Source organism: Saccopteryx leptura, chromosome 2 (genome assembly GCF_036850995.1).
Source record: "Saccopteryx leptura isolate mSacLep1 chromosome 2, mSacLep1_pri_phased_curated, whole genome shotgun sequence".
NCBI lineage: Eukaryota > Metazoa > Chordata > Mammalia > Chiroptera > Emballonuridae > Saccopteryx > Saccopteryx leptura.
In genome coordinates, this window is record NC_089504.1 from 77,860,184 (window position 1) to 77,877,522 (window position 17,339).

The 17,339-nt window shown below is 41.2% G+C and overlaps 1 protein-coding gene across 1 annotated transcript in view; it reads left to right on the forward strand.

Annotated features, from left to right (window-relative positions):
* Nucleotides 1-2,643: 2,643 nt before the first annotated feature.
* The window catches only part of SH3GL2 (SH3 domain containing GRB2 like 2, endophilin A1), a 263,678-nt gene continuing 248,982 nt past the window's right edge, over nt 2,644-17,339 (forward strand). The window contains exon 1 of the mRNA XM_066368229.1: nt 2,644-3,138. Within this exon, the coding sequence (XP_066224326.1) occupies nt 3,094-3,138 (45 nt within the window). The 5' untranslated portion in view covers nt 2,644-3,093. The remainder of the gene's footprint in view (nt 3,139-17,339) is intronic.

Here is a 17,339-nt window from a genome sequence, read left to right on the forward strand (position 1 = left end):
TTAGATTGAAAATCCAAAATCCACTCTCTTAAGTAAAAGCCAAGTTCACATTCTGGCTTTTTTATATCTGTAAGCAGAGTATTAAATCCTATTACTGTTGTAATAGGCCCGTCAATTTTATTTACTTGACTAACTTTAAGGATTTTAAAAAATCTTGTTCTTTTTAGGTCAGTTGTAGCAGACCAAAATAATAATAATAATCATCTATATAAATAAAAATGTAAATGTTCATTTGTTCAAAATCTTAAATCTCTGAAAGTTCTTCACCGATTGCTTTGAAATTTTGACACGATGTTGCATTTGAACACGTGCTTTTTATATACCTATTATTTTATAGATATAGATGTCACACCTGTGACAGGTAAAAACATGCTTTTTTGAAAAACAGCACCATCTGTTGGACGTAAAAGCAACGCACGCTATACTAAATATTTTACGATTCTATTTCAATGTTTCCGATTTATGATCCATTTACGAGCAGCCAGACTTGAGGATGCACAGTTGTGAGCACAGATATTGCGTTCTGCAGCTTCAGATCTGCTTCATTCTCAACAGAATGAACATGACAGGCTGAGAGTGGCTGAAAGACGTCAACGAGAAACAGCAGATCAGCATCAAACACAACTCCGTACTCAGCAATCACACAATTACAATCGCCTCGGATTCCAGTACAACCCAGCTGATGATTATAGTTTGAGCCGGCATGTTCTTCTCATCAGCACTATGACTGAAGTGTGTCCTTATTGCAAGGCTCTGAAATTTAATGGAGAGATGAAAGGAATGTGTTGCGCTGCCGGAAAAATTAAACTGCTTCAACTTGGAGAACCGCCAGAGCCATTAAAAATTTTGCTTGCCGGATACACCGCCGAATCAAAGCATTTCCTATGTGACATCAGGAAATAGAACTCATGTTTCCAAATGACGTCGTTTAGCGCAGAAATCGTAACAGTTCAATTCATGCCAACTTTCAAAGTGAAAGGACAAATTTATCATAAAGCCAGCTCCCTGCTTTCGTTCCCAGATAGTCAACGTAAATTCCTACAAATGTATTTCATCGGAGATGGCAATGATGAATTGAATGCACACTGCGGAATTTCTACCAGCATAAAAAGGTTCATTGTTTCCCAAATGCAAGAGCTTCTTCATGAAAAAAACAATTTAGTGTGTTTGTTCAAAACAGCAATTGACATGATACCATCTGATACACACAAGATTGTTATTCATGCTGACAAAACAGCTGCTGGAGAACATGTGCAAAGAGTCAATGCTCCAACTATAGACGAAGTGGCAATTGTTATAGTCGGAGATCAATTCCAACCTAGAGATATTGTTCTTCATTAGAGAAACAATCAATTGATAAAAGTTGCAGAAACTCATCAATGCTACGATGCCCTGCAATATCCAATTATATTTTTGGGATGGTGCTGATGGATATCACTTCAATGTTAAGATGATAAATCCAGTCAGTGGAGAAGAAACAAATGTGAAATGCAGTGCAATGAACTATTACTCATACTGATTAACGATTTGAGAGAATGAATACAATCACATTTTGAAATGCTGTCAATCGTTTCACCAATACATCGTTGATATGTATGCAAAAATCGAAACAGAATGGTTGATATTCATCCGTTTGAATCAGACCAAGTTTTGCTCTGAAGAATACGTTCATTTGCGAGATGCAGTTGTAAATGACGGTAATACAACTAACGTTGGAAGACTAACGATTTTGCTATCTTCATATACAGGCAGTCTATGTCATAAGCATAAGTATGCTCAAGATGCAATTGCGTATGTTCGTCACTATGGGCGTCCAGACCTATTCATTACATTCACATGCAATCCAGCTTGGGACAATATACAACAGCTCTTACTTCCTGGCCAATCACAGGTGGATGGGCATGACATCACAGCACGTGTTTTCAGACAGAAGCTGAAATCGCTGATGGATTTCATGATAAAACATGAAGTGTTTGGGGCTGTGTACTGTAAAAAAAATAATGAGCAAAGTCATAGACGCAATCTTGACAGGACCTTTCAAAGGCATCCTCATTCCTTGCATTCCTATGATTCCAACGGATATGCCATTTCAGTTTAAGAGATTGCAGTTCCCAATTCGATTGGCGGCGTTTGCAATCACCATCAACAAAGCTCAGGGCCAATATTTAGAATTGTGCGCTTTAGATCTACACACGGATTGCTCCTCACATGGACAATTATATGTTGCGTGTTCTAGACTTGGCAAACCAATCTCTATATCTGCACAGACAATGGAACAAAAAATATTGTATACCCACAAGCATTGTGAAATTAAACATATTAGAAACGTGCGCTTTCTCTTTTCTTTCTTTTCCATTTAACCAGACTGAGCCACAGCAACGCGTGGCCGGGTACAGCTAGTGATAATAATAAAAATAAAAGGGTGGATGGTTTTTTCCACCGTTATGTAGGTTTACGGGATATTGAAGCCAGGGCAGAGAAATGTTTTCTGTGACCAGTCAAGCGGGAGAAAGGCAGAGAAGGAGCAATGACTTAATCATTACCCCAGACAGAACGCTGCTGCTCCTTCCCAGGCTACAGAAACGCCAGGCTCAAAGGGCAGGCAGCGCTGCTGCTGCTACCTGGAAGCCAAGCAAATCACCTGAGTCTTGCCGGGTGCATGGGCTATTAAGCTGCAGAGACCTGTCCGCAGTCTGCAGGGGTAACAGCAGCACTCCCCGGGGGTGCCCCGAAAGCGCCCTGCGTCCTGGAACCAGGCGGCAGGCCCGCGGGTGCCGTGGAGCCAGGCCCGCTTGTGGGGCGCCGGCGCCCAGGTAGCTTGTTCCTCAGCACCTGTCCACCAGCCCCGCGCCCAGGGCGGGGCTTCCCGCGTCCCCTTTAAGAGGCCGCATCACCCGCCCCTGACGTCAGGGTGTCTATCCGCACGAGCCCGCGTCCCGCGCCGCTCCGCGCCCCAGCGCCCACAGCCCCGGCGGCCGCAGGACACAGCGGCGGCCCGGCAAGCGCGCCGCCCGCCTCGGCCCTCCGGCTCCGCTCCACCGCCTTCTCCTGCCTGCACCGGTGGCCGCCCGCGCCCGCGCCCCCTCCAGCACCATGTCGGTGGCCGGGCTAAAGAAGCAATTCCATAAAGCCACTCAGGTAAGGCTCAGGACAGGTGCGCCGCGGGGCGGTCCCGGGTGGAGCCGCGAGGGGCGCGCTCGGCGCTGGCGGTCGGACGGAGCGTGGGGACCCCGGCCGCCCGGCCGCCGCCCGCATCCCCTGCCCCTCCCGGCGCGGCGTCTCCCGTTCCCCACCCCCGGCTCAGTGCGGCGCCCGGTGGGCATCCCGCGTGGTCGGCTCGCGCGCCGCCTCCGCACCGGCCAGTGCGCGACAGGGAGGGGACCTCGGCTGCACCGTCGCCGAGGCGCGCAGGTGCCGGGGCGGCGCGGCGGGAGATTATGTAAAGTCGCCTCTTTCTCCGGTGACCTTGCGGTGTCGGTGCATCGGCTGTCCCGGGATGTGCTGGCACGAACGGCGGCCCGCACACAGGGTGGCTGCAGGGATGTCCGCGGGCTGTGCTCTTCCCTGTGGTCTCTGAATCACTCCTTCCACAGTCGCCTGCAGGCTCCGAGGAATGGGAGGGAGGATGGAGCTTCCCTCTGAAAAGCTGAGGAATGAACTTTTCCATGGGGAACTTGGTCATCAGACTCCTTTGAGGCCAAGCTTGACTAGCAGCATGTCTTTAAAAATTTCTCAAGGGTTACAGCCTTATCATAACCGAATCATCATGTAGTTCAGAGTTTATTTTTAGTGAGCCTTTTACATCTTGGATGTGGCTATTTTTCTCTAGGGGGTTAATAAGCTGTGATTATAATAAAATATTAATTCAGATTCTAATGGTCTAAATCTCAGTGGGCTTGGTTGAAGGATTTTATATAGAAAAAAATAAGTGAATGCTTATAATGTGACCTATATCTTATATAATGAGTGTGGGTACTATATTTTTAATCCTTCTGAAACAGTTCTAGTTTAAGGGATCTTTGGTTAAGGGCTTTGTTGGTTTCTTTAAATATTTCTTTAATATATCCTTAAATACTTTTTTTTCCATAGATTGGTCTTAATTAATACTGAGTTTTCTGATAATTCCTAAGAAGTAGTGAGGTTTTCCGCAGGCTGCTACAGTAACAGTCCCGCTAGAAATCAACATTCAGAAAATGTGAAAGCTGTGTTTTACAGAATGTCCGTCAAGTTAGGGTGACAGATACAGTATGAAAATCAGCTTGTGTGTTCCCACGTGCCATCTCTGTCGCCATGGACTTGCCTCTATAGAACTGGCTATTTTGGTCGATTTGGAACATTGCAGAAACTAAGATGATTCTAGTAAAAATGCCCATCAGTATAATCATTTTTGCTCTTCAGATTGGATCTTTCTGGGAACTCTCTGCCAGAAATGTTTACAAACAGAAGTGTATTGTTGGTGTAATTTGGAAGGCCTCTTATAACTTTATGCTTCAAATTCCTCCAGATTTACAGAACTTGCATATACACTGCCCCTAGTTCATAGGCAGGACTTCTTTGCCGTCACTAAGTTTTATTTCAGGACTTCTCACTTCTTGAAAGCAGACCTCAGCGTCAAATTTACCAACACCACATCCTTTTCTCACGTTGTTACTGGGGACTTCCCTTGCTAATCTTGGTGCCCAAAAAGCATTTAGGAACCTTGGCTTTAGAGTGGGAAAGGCTAAATCTTGACCCCTCCTCTGTTGTTTATGACTTAGAGCAAGTTGTTTAACTTCTGACTCTCCTTGCTAAAATGAGGATAATATCCATTTCTTAGAATTGATGTGAACATAACTGGGTTTGTAGAGCACACACAAAAAGTGTTTAAGAAATGCGATTAATATTGAAGATAATTTTATTAGGAAAAAATACTGTCCCTTAACATTGGTAATAACGAGGCTCTGGCTGGGTGGTTCAGTGGATAAAGCGTGGTGCTGCCGCACTGAGGGTGCAGGCTCGATATCTGGTCAGGGCGCCTAGAAGGAGCAATCAGTGAGTACACAACTAAATGGAACAGTGAGTGAACAACGAGTTGATACTTCTCTCTTTCCCTTCTCCCCCTCTCTTCCTTTCTCTCTCTTTCTCAAATCAATAGAAAAATTAAAAGTACATACATTGGTAATAATGAGCATGAAGAAATTATAGAAGCTAGAATTTTTAGCTTTGCTACCCTAACAAAGATAATCAGAGGACTCCATTTCTGCTTTGTCCTGAAGTTAGTTCTACGTAGCTCTGAATGTTCTCAAAACAAAATGAAATCGTGATGTGAAGAACTTCTTAGATCCTTGGAGATTTGCTTGTGGTAGGATTAGTATTTATCACACGGAACCCAGATGCTGAATCACTGCATCATTTGCTGCTTTTTACTAAAAGCCTTTCATTTTAAAAGTGAAGAAACATAGTCTTTTATCCATTGCCCAGTGTAGCACAATTTTAGAAAGCATAAGGCAAAGGTTATTCTTCCAGTGTATACATGTGTATTTTGAAGGGTGTGTAAAGCCAGTACTGATGTTTGCACATGACAAAGCTATTAGGAGAAATAGCCATAGTCTTCATTTCCTCCACACAGTTCATGAACCTGATCTTATCTACAGAGGAAGCTTTAGACCTAGAATTATTTCTTTTTTGGAACAGATAAGCTGGATTGAATAGCCTGTTTCTAATTGGAATATCCTCAGGCTGTTTCTCCAGTTTTTATGAAATTTAGTTTTTGCTTATGTGAGGGAGGGGTGATATTCATATGAATAAAGCAATATACCTTTAGAGTTTGCCCACTGCTTTGAAATCTCTGATTAGATGTGTCATAACTATTCTCTTGATTTAGGACTGACTGTTTCTGACAGTTATTTTCAATATCTCAGGTGAAGATATTGAAAGATATTTGAGGTGAAAAAAACTACTTTTGCCAAATAAAATGTACTGGAGTGGAAGAATATGATAAATAGAAAAAGTTGAATATCTTTTTACTTTAATAAACTTTATTACTTTGTTGCTCCTAAAGATGTAATTTACCATGTAATTAGAATAAATATGGTACTGTCTTTTTCCGTAAAATAGAGAAAATAAGAATGTATTATTCTGCATTTAGTGTTTTATTCATATTGAGATTTTATTTTAGCAAAATTAATGGCCATTTTTTTACTTGTTTTACACTGGTAGCAGATAAGTAACATTGCTGTTCTTAGAAAGTCTGTATAATTTATTATTTTTTTAACTTTTTCAAGCAGTTGATATGGGTATAACTTGCTTTATAGTGACATGAAAGTCTGTTACAGAGTAAAATTTATTAGGTCATTATATTAGTTTGTTAGAGCTGTGTAGCAAAGTGTCACAAACTTAGTGCCTTAAATGACGGAAATTTATTGTTTCACATTTCTGGAGACTTGAGGGCTGAGGTCAAGGTGTCAGTGGGGCCGTGCTCCCATGGAAGGTGCTAGGCGAGAATATGTGCCAGGCCTGTCTCCTGGCTTCTGGTGGTTTGTTGGCAGCCTTGGGGCTTTCGTGGCTTGTGCAAGCACACCTCAGTTCATTGGCTTCACTTTATGGAGTTTCACAGACACTGCGTTTTTTACAAATTGAAGGAAAGACTCTCCACACAAAAATGTTACTGCTTACTTTATTGTGATACTTGCTTTATTGTGGTGGTCTGGAATCAAACCGCAGTATCTCAAAGTATGCCTGTAGATGCAACACCCGGACCTCTGCCTTCTTGTTCATGTAGTGTTGTTCTCCCTGTTTATCTGTGTCCAAATTTCCCCCCCTTTTTTTTGTGAACATTAGTCATAATGGATTGGGGCAGGAAGGTGGAGAGACAGACTCCTGCATGGGCCCTGACCAGGATCCACCTGGCAACCCCCATCTGGAGCCGTTGTTCTGTTGCTTGGCAACTGAGCTATTCTAGCACCTGAGGCAGGCCATGGAGCCATCCTCAGTGCCACGGTCAACTTGCTCATTTGAACCATGGCTGTGGAATGTGTGAGGGAGAGAGAGAGAGAGAGAGAGAGAGAGAAAGGGGAGGGGGAGGAGTGGAAAAGTAGATTGTCGCTTCTCCTGTGTACTCTGGGAATCAAACCTGGGACTTCTACATGCCAGACCAACGCTCTACCACTGAGACAACTACACTCTATCACTGAGACAACTGGCCAGGGCATCTTGTGATTTTTTTAATTTTAGTGATGAAAGTCATTTGGTTAGGCTGTGTAGTATGATATATTCTAGTATGTGATTATTGTCACACTCAGATTCTTCAACTGGAAAAATTTAATTACATTGGTATTCTGTGCCTTTCTGTTTTAACTAATTTCTTTATGATTTTATCATATTTAAAATTTTGTGCTGTATAGAGATGCTTTGCTCTGGAGAATGTTACATAAATCTGTTTATGCATTTGTTGAGACTTAGACCTTGTTAAAGTATTTGATTAAATACTAAATAGTTGCTTTTGGTTTTAAGTGAAGTTCTCAGTTTCTTAATTGTCTGCTCTAAGCTTTCTCCTGCCTTTAAAATCTTGGGTATGGCTTATTGGTTGACACAGGGTTTCTATAACTGCATCTTTTGTCAGGTTTTTAGCTGGTTCCATATTAGGCTGCAGAGAGCCTTTATATTTTCTGAGATTGTATGTTACATTTTATATATGCATTTTTTGAGGGAGAGTGTTCTTAGCCTATCACCAGCTTCTTAAAGGAATTCCTAACCTTTTACCTCCCCTCCCCAAAGTAAAATACAGTATAAGAAATTGATCATGTCGTCAGGAGAGGGTGGGGGCTCTTATAATAATAAGCACTCCATCCATTCTATTACTGATCTTCAGAATGATCAAAATGCAGCCTCCTTTGAACTAAATTTAAGGACAATTGAATATTAAAAAATCCTTTCCAGAGGTGTCAGACTTGAATAAGATGCTTGTGAGAATGCCATCCATGCATAAGAAGGATAACTTAAACCACGTTTTAAAAAAAAGTTGTTAATAAGCTGGAGCTTACTGATACACCTGGCTAATAGACATGTATGGTATTTAAAATGAAAGCTGCAACTGAAAATTATTTTCTTTGAAGCCGAGATTCTTAGATCAAAGTGTTTGTTGTTGACACAGTCATATATTAATATTTGCAAGCTTCTTTCTCCACAGTGATCCTTTAATGTTTTTTAAAATATATCTATTGATTGATTGATTTGAAAAAGAGAAAGATATCAATTTATTGTTACACTTATTTATGCATTCCTTGGTTGATTCTCATATGGGACTTGAACCCACAATATTGGCATTATCAGGATGATGCTCTAACCAACTGAGCCACTTGGCCAGGGCATAATTCTTTAATGTTATAAATTGAGTTTATGAGAGTTTTAGGTTCTACTTGTAGAATTTTAAAGAATATCCCAAATTAATTAGAAATATATTAAAAATGGCAAGACTTGGTTGGTAAAAAAGGTGACTGTTTTGAGGAGAAATACCGTGGGTGGGATGGAGCTTATGTTTGCAGAGCAGATTCCGTTCTGCCAAGACACCTGTGCTGCATACAGATTCCCAGGGCTTCAGGCAGCCCGGGTCTCTCTAGAGTGGATAGCTTGTTAACGTGAGAGAGAAGGGCTAGGCCCATTGATAGGTGAATACAGGTCTTTCCCACTGTATTTCCTGAAAGTCAAGAATTCCTATGAAAACCTTCATAAGCAGAAGTGGTGTAAAGCAAAGAAGTCATTGCCATTAATTTATGTGCAATAATATTTGAAGTTTTTCACACCTAAAAGTCAAGGCACACACAATCTTTATTTCATTCTCCAGGATTCAAACACTTAACTGCATCATTTTATGCTAAGCATAACTGGCTTAGGGCTCTCTTAGGCTTTCCTGATACTTTGGGACATGTCTAGCTAATGGAGGCACAGAATAAATCGGGATGAAGGACAGATGCTCGCAGGTGCAGGTCAAAGCTCTGGTCGCTTGATGCTGAGGTACTGAGTGAGGTCCCCAGGGAATCTCACTTGATGGGCCACTGTCACTGCTGGACATGTGCTGTCTCCATCAGGGCTCACTGCAAAAGAAAAGCTGAACACTATTTTCACTTTTTGCCTTTTTTCATAAAAGTGAAAATCCTCATTGGGTTTCTTGTGGTTAGTAAAAAAAGCTGCTAAAGTAGGTCTTTCATAAAAGCAAGAGGTCTAACATGAACTTTTGAAAACGGGGACACCTGTAGTGAGAATTGGGCGAGGTGGAGTTTAAGGACAGCTCCCGGGTTTAAGGAGGCGGGGGGTGTGGTGGTGGTGGTGCTTTTCTCGGAATGAGCAGTCCTTCAGAAGTTAAGGCGAGGTGGGCAAGATACTGGGGGAGGGATAAGAAGTCAAAGGATTTCTTTGACTTCCTCCTTCTCCCCCTTTGTGTTTGTTCTTTTAATCTTTTGTGCCTTTGTTTTATGTTCTTTTGTGTGATGATTAGTCAGGAGTGGTCACAAGAGGGGACCCAGAAAGGTACAGGAAAAAAAAGGTCCTAGACAGCCAAGTCACTGAACAGCCAAGTCACTGAGGGGATGGGATTCTGTGCCAGGGAGGATCAAGGGAGCAGGCTCAACCCAACAGGTGGGGAGCCAGTAGAGAGCACGCAGACCCTAGGGAAGTCCCTTTATTGGAGGGCAGGGTGGAATACCCAAGAGAAGGCACGAAGGGGATTTCCTTGGTGCATTTGAGTGTCATTAGGTCATGGTCAGGGGTGGGGAGAGAGAGACAGGTCCACCTTATCACAATGGTGTAGTTGTTGACCTGAGTGGCTGCCCACAGCTTGTGTGTGACATGTTAAGGCAGCAGAAGACAAAATGTGAAGTTTTTTTATTTTTTTTATTTTTTTATTTATTCATTTTAGAGAGGAGAGAGAGAGACAGAGAGACAGAGAGAGAGAAGGGGGGAGGAGCTGGAAGCATCAACTCCCATATGTGCTTGACCAGGCAAGCCCAGGGTTTCGAACTGGCGACCTCAGCATTTCCAGGTCGACGCTTTATCCACTGTGCCACCACAGGTCAGACAAAATGTGAAGTTTTAAAAGTTGTTTTCTTCTTTTTTTCCCAAGTGAGAGGAGGGGAGATACAGAGACAGACTTCTACATGTGCTCTGACTAGGATCCACCTGGTGACCCTCATCTGGGGCCATGCTCACAGCCAAGCTATTTTTAGTGCCTGAGACAGAGGCTCCACAGAGCCATCCTCAGCACCCAGGGCTGATGCATTTGAACCAATTGAGCCTTGGCTGCAGGAGGGGAAGTGAGATAGAGAATGGGGGAGGGGTGGAGAAGCAGATGGTTGCTTCTCCTGTGTGCCCTGATCAGGAATCCAACCCAGGACATCCACACGCCAGACTGATGCTCTACCACTGAGCCAACTGGCCAAGGCAAAATATAAAATTTAAAAATTTTACAGTACAGCCTTTCTCAGTTTTGGGGGTTAGATTTTCTTTGTCTCCCAAATCACTTTGAAACCCTTGTGTGATTTATAAGGTCTATAATGGACAGTAAAGACTAAGAAAAGTGTGTAACTATACCTATTAAAATACCATGATTATGAGACTGTCATGTGTTTTTGCAGACTACCAACAAAATATGTTCCAATGTTACTAACATCAGCTAAGTCTGATGCTTCAGGGATAACTTTTCATATATGTATATTTATGAAGATTTTACATTTAGTACAACTTCTAAAATCAGAATATGATGTTCCAGAATATGGATTATTTGGGCAATAAAATTCCTTCAAAAACTTCTGATCTGTTTTCTTCTTGTCAGTTCCACTCGCCAGTTACCACAGTGGAAGTTCTTTTTTATGTCTAACTTTCAACCAGTTGGTTTGGTTGTATTAATATGAACTTTGCAAGAGGGTCTAATGCATCGATTTAACCAAGAAGTTTTAATGGATCTTGTTGCTCAAAGCTTGTTTCATTCTTATTTTCCATCTGCTTCAGGGATCTAGGATGACTGGAGTGCCACCATCTTTTAACACATGATTTTTAAGGTACCAAAAAGAACAAGTATACTGGAACAAGAATGGGATATTTTCATGGGGCCAGCCTAGAAGAGGATTAGGGTATGCAGAATGCTAAGACCTTCAGTGACACTCCTTCATAGGTAGTCCCCTCCTCTTTGAGTGTGGGTCAGCTTGTTACTATGAAAAGATGTCACTCCCCAGATTGTTACTTTTTTAATAGTAAAAGAGAGAAATTTATGGTTGCACTTACTCTAATCACATGAGCACTTTAAGAGCAGAGCATTTTCCCTGGCTAGAAGCAGAAGGACAAGTCAAAGAGATTGGAAGTCTGAGAAGGACTGGGCATGCTATTGCGGTTTCAAGATGGTGGGGGCCATGTGGGAAGGAACGCATTCAGTCTCTAGGGGTAGAGAATAGCTCTTGGATGACAGCCAGCTAGGAGCCAGAGATTCCAGACCCAAAGCCTTGAACTAGATTCTGCCAATAACCTGAATGGAAAGGAGTTCTTCTCCAGAGCTTACAAACAGGAGCCCATTCTAGCTCCTACCTTAATTTTTGCCTTGTGAGATCCTAAGCAGGAGACCCAGTCAAGCTGGCTCAGACTTCTGACCTGTAGAACTATGATCTAACAAATGACTGTTTTAAACTGCTAAATTAGTGATAATTTGTTGTGCAACAACAGGAAACTAATAAAAGAACAGTCACTTCTATTTGTGTACAGTTGGCTGCAACTCACAGAAGTCCTAACCATAGTAGAACCGAGTTCAACAGGAGAAGGGAGGAGTGGGAACTGTGGTCTAGCAGTGTAACCAGATTGGAGAAATAGGTGTTGGTAAGAAGCTAGGAGTCTTTGCCATCCTTGTGTCTGTAACACGTTAATTTGTACGTATGTGTAATACACATGATACATGTGTAAATTTTAAGTCTACTTTTTATTATTCCCAGGTCAGTGTTCCATATGTATTTTTAAAAACACCAACACCATCATAACCCTCATACAAAAACCTGGCAAGGACAACATAGAAAAAGAAAACTACAGACCAATATCTCTAATAAGTACAGATGCAAAAATCCTAAACAAAATAGTAGCAAGTTGAATACGCAACACATTAAAAAAAATAACACATCATGATTAAGTAGGATTCATTCCAGGAGCACAGGGATGGTTCAACATAAAGAACTTGATCAACATAATATACCATATCAACAAAACAAAGAAGAAAAATCATATGATCCTATCAATAGATGCAGAAAAGGCATTTGATAAAATACAATGTTTTATGATTAAAACACTCACTAAAATTGGAATAAAAGGAAAGAAAGTACCTCAACATAATAAAGGCCATATATGACAAACCATCAACTAATATACTAAATGGTGAAAAAATGAGGACTTTTCCTCTAAAAGTAGGAACAATACAAAGCTGCCAACTCTCTTCACTCTTATACAACATAGGTCTGCAAGTCCTAGCCAGAGCAATCAGGCAAGAGAAAGAAATAAAAGACATCCATATAGGGAAAGAAGTAAAGGTATCACTTTTTGCAGATGACATGTATATAGAAAACCCCAAAGACTCCACCAAAAAACTATTAGATACAATAAACCAATACAGTAAAGTTGCAGGATACAAAATCAATATACAAAAATTTATTGCTTCTCTGTATGCCAATGATGAAACTTCAGAAAATGAACTAAAAAACAATTCCTTTTACAATTGCAACAACAGCAGCAACACCTAGGCATAAACTTAACAAAGGATGTGAAGGACCTATATACTGAAAACCACAAAATATTATTGAAAGAAATTGAAAAAGACACAATGAAATGGAAAAATATTCAATGCTCATGGATTGGAAGAATCAACATAGTTAAAATGGCCATATTACCCAAAGCAATATACAAATTTAATGCAATCCCCATCAAAATCCTAATGTCATTTTTTAAAGAAATGCAACAAAAATTACCAGGTTTGTATGGGACCATTAAAAACCCTGAACAGCTAAAGCAATCCTGAGGAAAAAGAATGAAGCCAGAGGTACCAGTATTACCTGACTTTAAATTATTCTACAGAGCCATGATAATCAAAACAGCATGTTATTGGCAGAAAAACAGACATACAGACCAATGGAACAGAATAGAGAGCCCAGAAATAAAACTACATATATATGGGCAAATCATCTTTTTTTTTAATAGAGAGTCAGAGAGAGGGATAGATAGGGACAGACAGGAATGGAGAGAGATGAGAAGCATCAATCATCAGTTTTTCGTTGCAACACCTTAGTTGTTCATTGATTGCTTTTTCATATGTGCCTTGACCATGGGCCTTCAGCAGACCGAGTAATCCCTTGCTCGAGCCAGCGACCTTGGGTCCATGCTGGTGAGCTTTGCTTAAACCAGATGAGCCTGCGCTCAAGCTGGCAACCTTGGGGTCTCAAACCTGGGTCCTCTGCATCCCAGTTCGATGCTCTATGCACTGCGCCACCGCCTGGTCAGGCTGGGCAAATCATCTTTGACAAAGGAACCAAAAGCACACAATGGAGAAAAGAAAGCCTCTTCAATAAATGGTGCTGGGAAAATTAGAAAGCCACATGCAAAAGAATGAAACTTGACTACAGTTTGTCCCTCTGAACAAAAATCAATTTAAAATGAACCAGAGACTTAAATATAAGATCTGAAACAATAAATTACATAGAAAATAACATAGGTATTAAACTTATGGACCTCGGCCGAAGAGAACAATTTTAATTGGACCCCAAAGGCAAGGGTAGCAAAGGCAAAAATAAATGAATGGGACTATATCAAACTAAAAAGCCTCTGCACAGCAAAAGAAACTGGCAACAAAACAAATAGCCAACTAAATGGGAGATAATATTTGTAAACAGCTCTGATAAAGGGTTAATATTCAAAATATATAAAGAACTCACAAAGTTCAGCAACAATCAAACAAACAATCCAATTAAAAAATGGGGAGAGGAACTGAACAGACACTTCTCCCGGGAGGACATACAAATGGTCAAAAGGTATATGAAAAGATGCTCATCTTCACTAGGTATTCGAGACATGCAATTCAAAACTACAGTGTGATACCACCTCACACCTGCTATATTGGCTGTTATCAACAAGACAGATAATAAGTGTTGGAGAGGCTGTGGAGAAAAAGGAACCCTCATTCACTGCTGGTGGGAATGCAAATTAGTATAATCATTATGGAAGAAAGTATGGTGGTTCCTCAAAAAATTAAGAATAGAATTACAATGTGACCCAGAAATCGCTCTACTGGATATCTACCCTAAAAACTCAAAAACAGTGGTGTGTGAAGACACATGCACCCCATGCTCATTGCTGCATTATTCACAGTGGCCAAGACATGGAAGCAACCAAAGTGTCCCTTGAAAGAGGATTGGATAAAGAAGATGTGGTACATCTGTACAATGGAATACTAGTCAGCCATAAGAAATGATGACATAGTGCCTTTTACAACAATATGACTAGACCTTGAGAACAGTATACTGAGTGAAATAAATCAGAAAAAGCTAAGAACTATATGATTTCACACATAGGTGGAATATGAAACAGACTCATAGACACAGATAAAAGTAAAGTGGTTACCAGGGGGAGGGAGATGTGAGGGAAGGAGAGGTGAGGGAGGGGTGGAGGAAGAGTGTAAAGAGGGACAAATACAAGGTGATGGAAAATGATTTGACTTTGGGTGATGGGTAAACAACATAATCAACAGTTCAAATGCTATAGAAATGTCTACCTGAAACCTGCATACTCTTATTGATTAATTTTACCCTGTTAAATTTAATTTTCTAAAAAATAAATAAATAAAAGCACATTTTATATTTTATAGGCTTTTTCTTTCTCCCTACAGTGTTTAGGATTTTTGATATTTAGATATTTTTCTCTGGTGAGACACATTTTGTTGCTTTTTTTTTTGTACCTGATCATTTTTAAACAGTGATGTTGTTACTTTCTGAGCAGTTTCATAACTGGGTGGGCTGGTAGTACCATGACAGCTTCATTAACCTTGGACTGTAGAGACTGTAGAACTATGAAGAAACTTTTTTTTTTTTTTTTTTCATTTTTCTGAAGCTGGAAACAGGGAGAGACAGTCAGACAGACTCCCGCATGCGCCCGACCGGGATCCACCCGGCACGCCCACCAGGGGCGACGCTCTGCCCTCCAGGGGGCGATGCTCTGCCCTCCAGGGGGCGATGCTCTGCCCATCCTGGGCGTCGCCATGTTGCGACCAGAGCCACTCTAGCGCCTGAGGCAGAGGCCACAGAGCCATCCCCAGCGCCCGGGCCATCTTTGCTCCAATGGAGCCTTGGCTGCGGGAGGGGAAGAGAGAGACAGAGAGGGAAAGCGCGGCGGAGGGGTGGAGAAGCAAATGGGCGCTTCTCCTGTGTGCCCTGGCCGGGAATCGAACCCGGGTCCTCCGCACGCTAGGCCGACACTCTACCGCTGAGCCAACCGGCCAGGGCGAGACTTTTAAATTATTAGTCTCAATAATTTTTTTAGACCAGTGAGAGTAGAGTGGTTGACTATTCTTTCTACGTTTGTTTCTGTGCTTGTGGTAGGCGATGCCAACATAGACAGTTGGGCACAACTTAGCCAGTGTGGGCACATCAGACAGCTACATGGTAATTTGAAGTTGTTTATTTTTAAGTTGTTTTTAAGGATTGCAGATGCATGTAGCACACATTGTGGTGTTTGTCTGTGGTATGTTAGCTCTACGCTCTTTGACATGATTCATGGATCCAAAGCCCTAAATGGTTTTCTAGATGCAGCCAGTGAGTTAACAGTGCCAGATATTTTTTTTTTTTTTTTTTTTTTTTTTTTTTTTTTTTTTTTTAAATAAATTTTTATTAATGGTAATGGGATGACATTAATAAATCAGGGTACATATATTCAAAGAAAACATGTCTAGGTTATTTTGTCATTAAATTATGTTGCATACCCCTCGCCCAAAGTCAGATTGTCCTTCGCCACCCTCTATCTAGTTCTCTGTGCCCCTCCCCCTCCCCCTAACTCTCCCCCTGTTCTCCCTCCCCCTACCCCTGGTAACCACCACACTCTTGTCCATGTCTCTTAGTCTCATTTTTATGTTCCACCAATGTATGGAATCATGTAGTTCTTGTTTTTTTCTGATTTACTTATTTCACTCCTTATAATGTTATCAAGATCCCACCATTTTGCTGTAAATGATCTGATGTCATCGTTTCTTATGGCTGAGTAGTATTCCATAGTGTATATGTGCCACATCTTCTTTATCCAGTCTTCTATTGAAGGGCTTTTTGGTTGTTTCCATGTCTTGGCCACTGTGAACAGTGCTGCAATGAACATGGGACTACATGTGTCTTCACGTATCAATGTTTCTGAGGTTTTGGGGTATATACCCAGTAGAGGGATTGCAGGGTCATAAGGTAGTTCTATTTGCAGTTTTTTGAGGAACCACCATACTTTCCTCCACAATGGTTGTACTACTTTACAGTCCCACCAACAGTGAATGAGGGTTCCTTTTTCTCCACAGCCTCTCCAACATTTGCTATTACCCGTCTTGTTGATCATAGCCAATCTAACAGGGGTGAGGTGGTATCTCATTGTAGTTTTGATTTGCATTTCCCTAATAACTAATGAAGCTGAGCATTTTTTCATATATCTGTTGGCCATTTGTATCTCTTCCTGGGAGAAGTGTCTATTCATGTCTTCTTCCCATCTTTTTATTGGATTGTTTGTTTGTTTGTTGTTGAGTTTTATGAGTTCTTTGTAAATTTTGGAAATTAGGCCCTTATCTGAGCTGTTGTTTGAAAATATCATTTCCCATTTAGTTGGCTGTCTGTTTATTTTTATATCAGTTTCTCTTGCTGAGCAAAAACTTTTTATTCTGATGTAGTCCCATTCATTTATCTTTGCCTTCACTTCTCTTGCCATTGGAGTCAAGTTCATAAAATGTTCTTTAAAACCCAGGTCCATGAGTTTAGTACCTATGTCTTCTTCTATGTACTTTATTGTTTCAGGTCTTATATTTAGGTCTTTGATCCATTTTGAATTAATTTTAGTACACGGGGACAGGCTGTAGTCGAGTTTCATTCTTTTGCATGTGGCTTTCCAGTTTTCCCAACACCATTTGTTGAAGAGGCTTTCTTTTCTCCATTGTGTGTTGTTGGCCCCTTTATCAAAGATTATTTGACCGTATATATGTGGTTTTATTTCTGGGCTTTCTATTCTGTTCCATTGGTCTGAGTGTCTATTTTTCTGCCAATACCATGCTGTTTTGATTATTGTGGCCCTATAATATAGTTTAAAGTCAGGTATTGTAATGCCCCCAG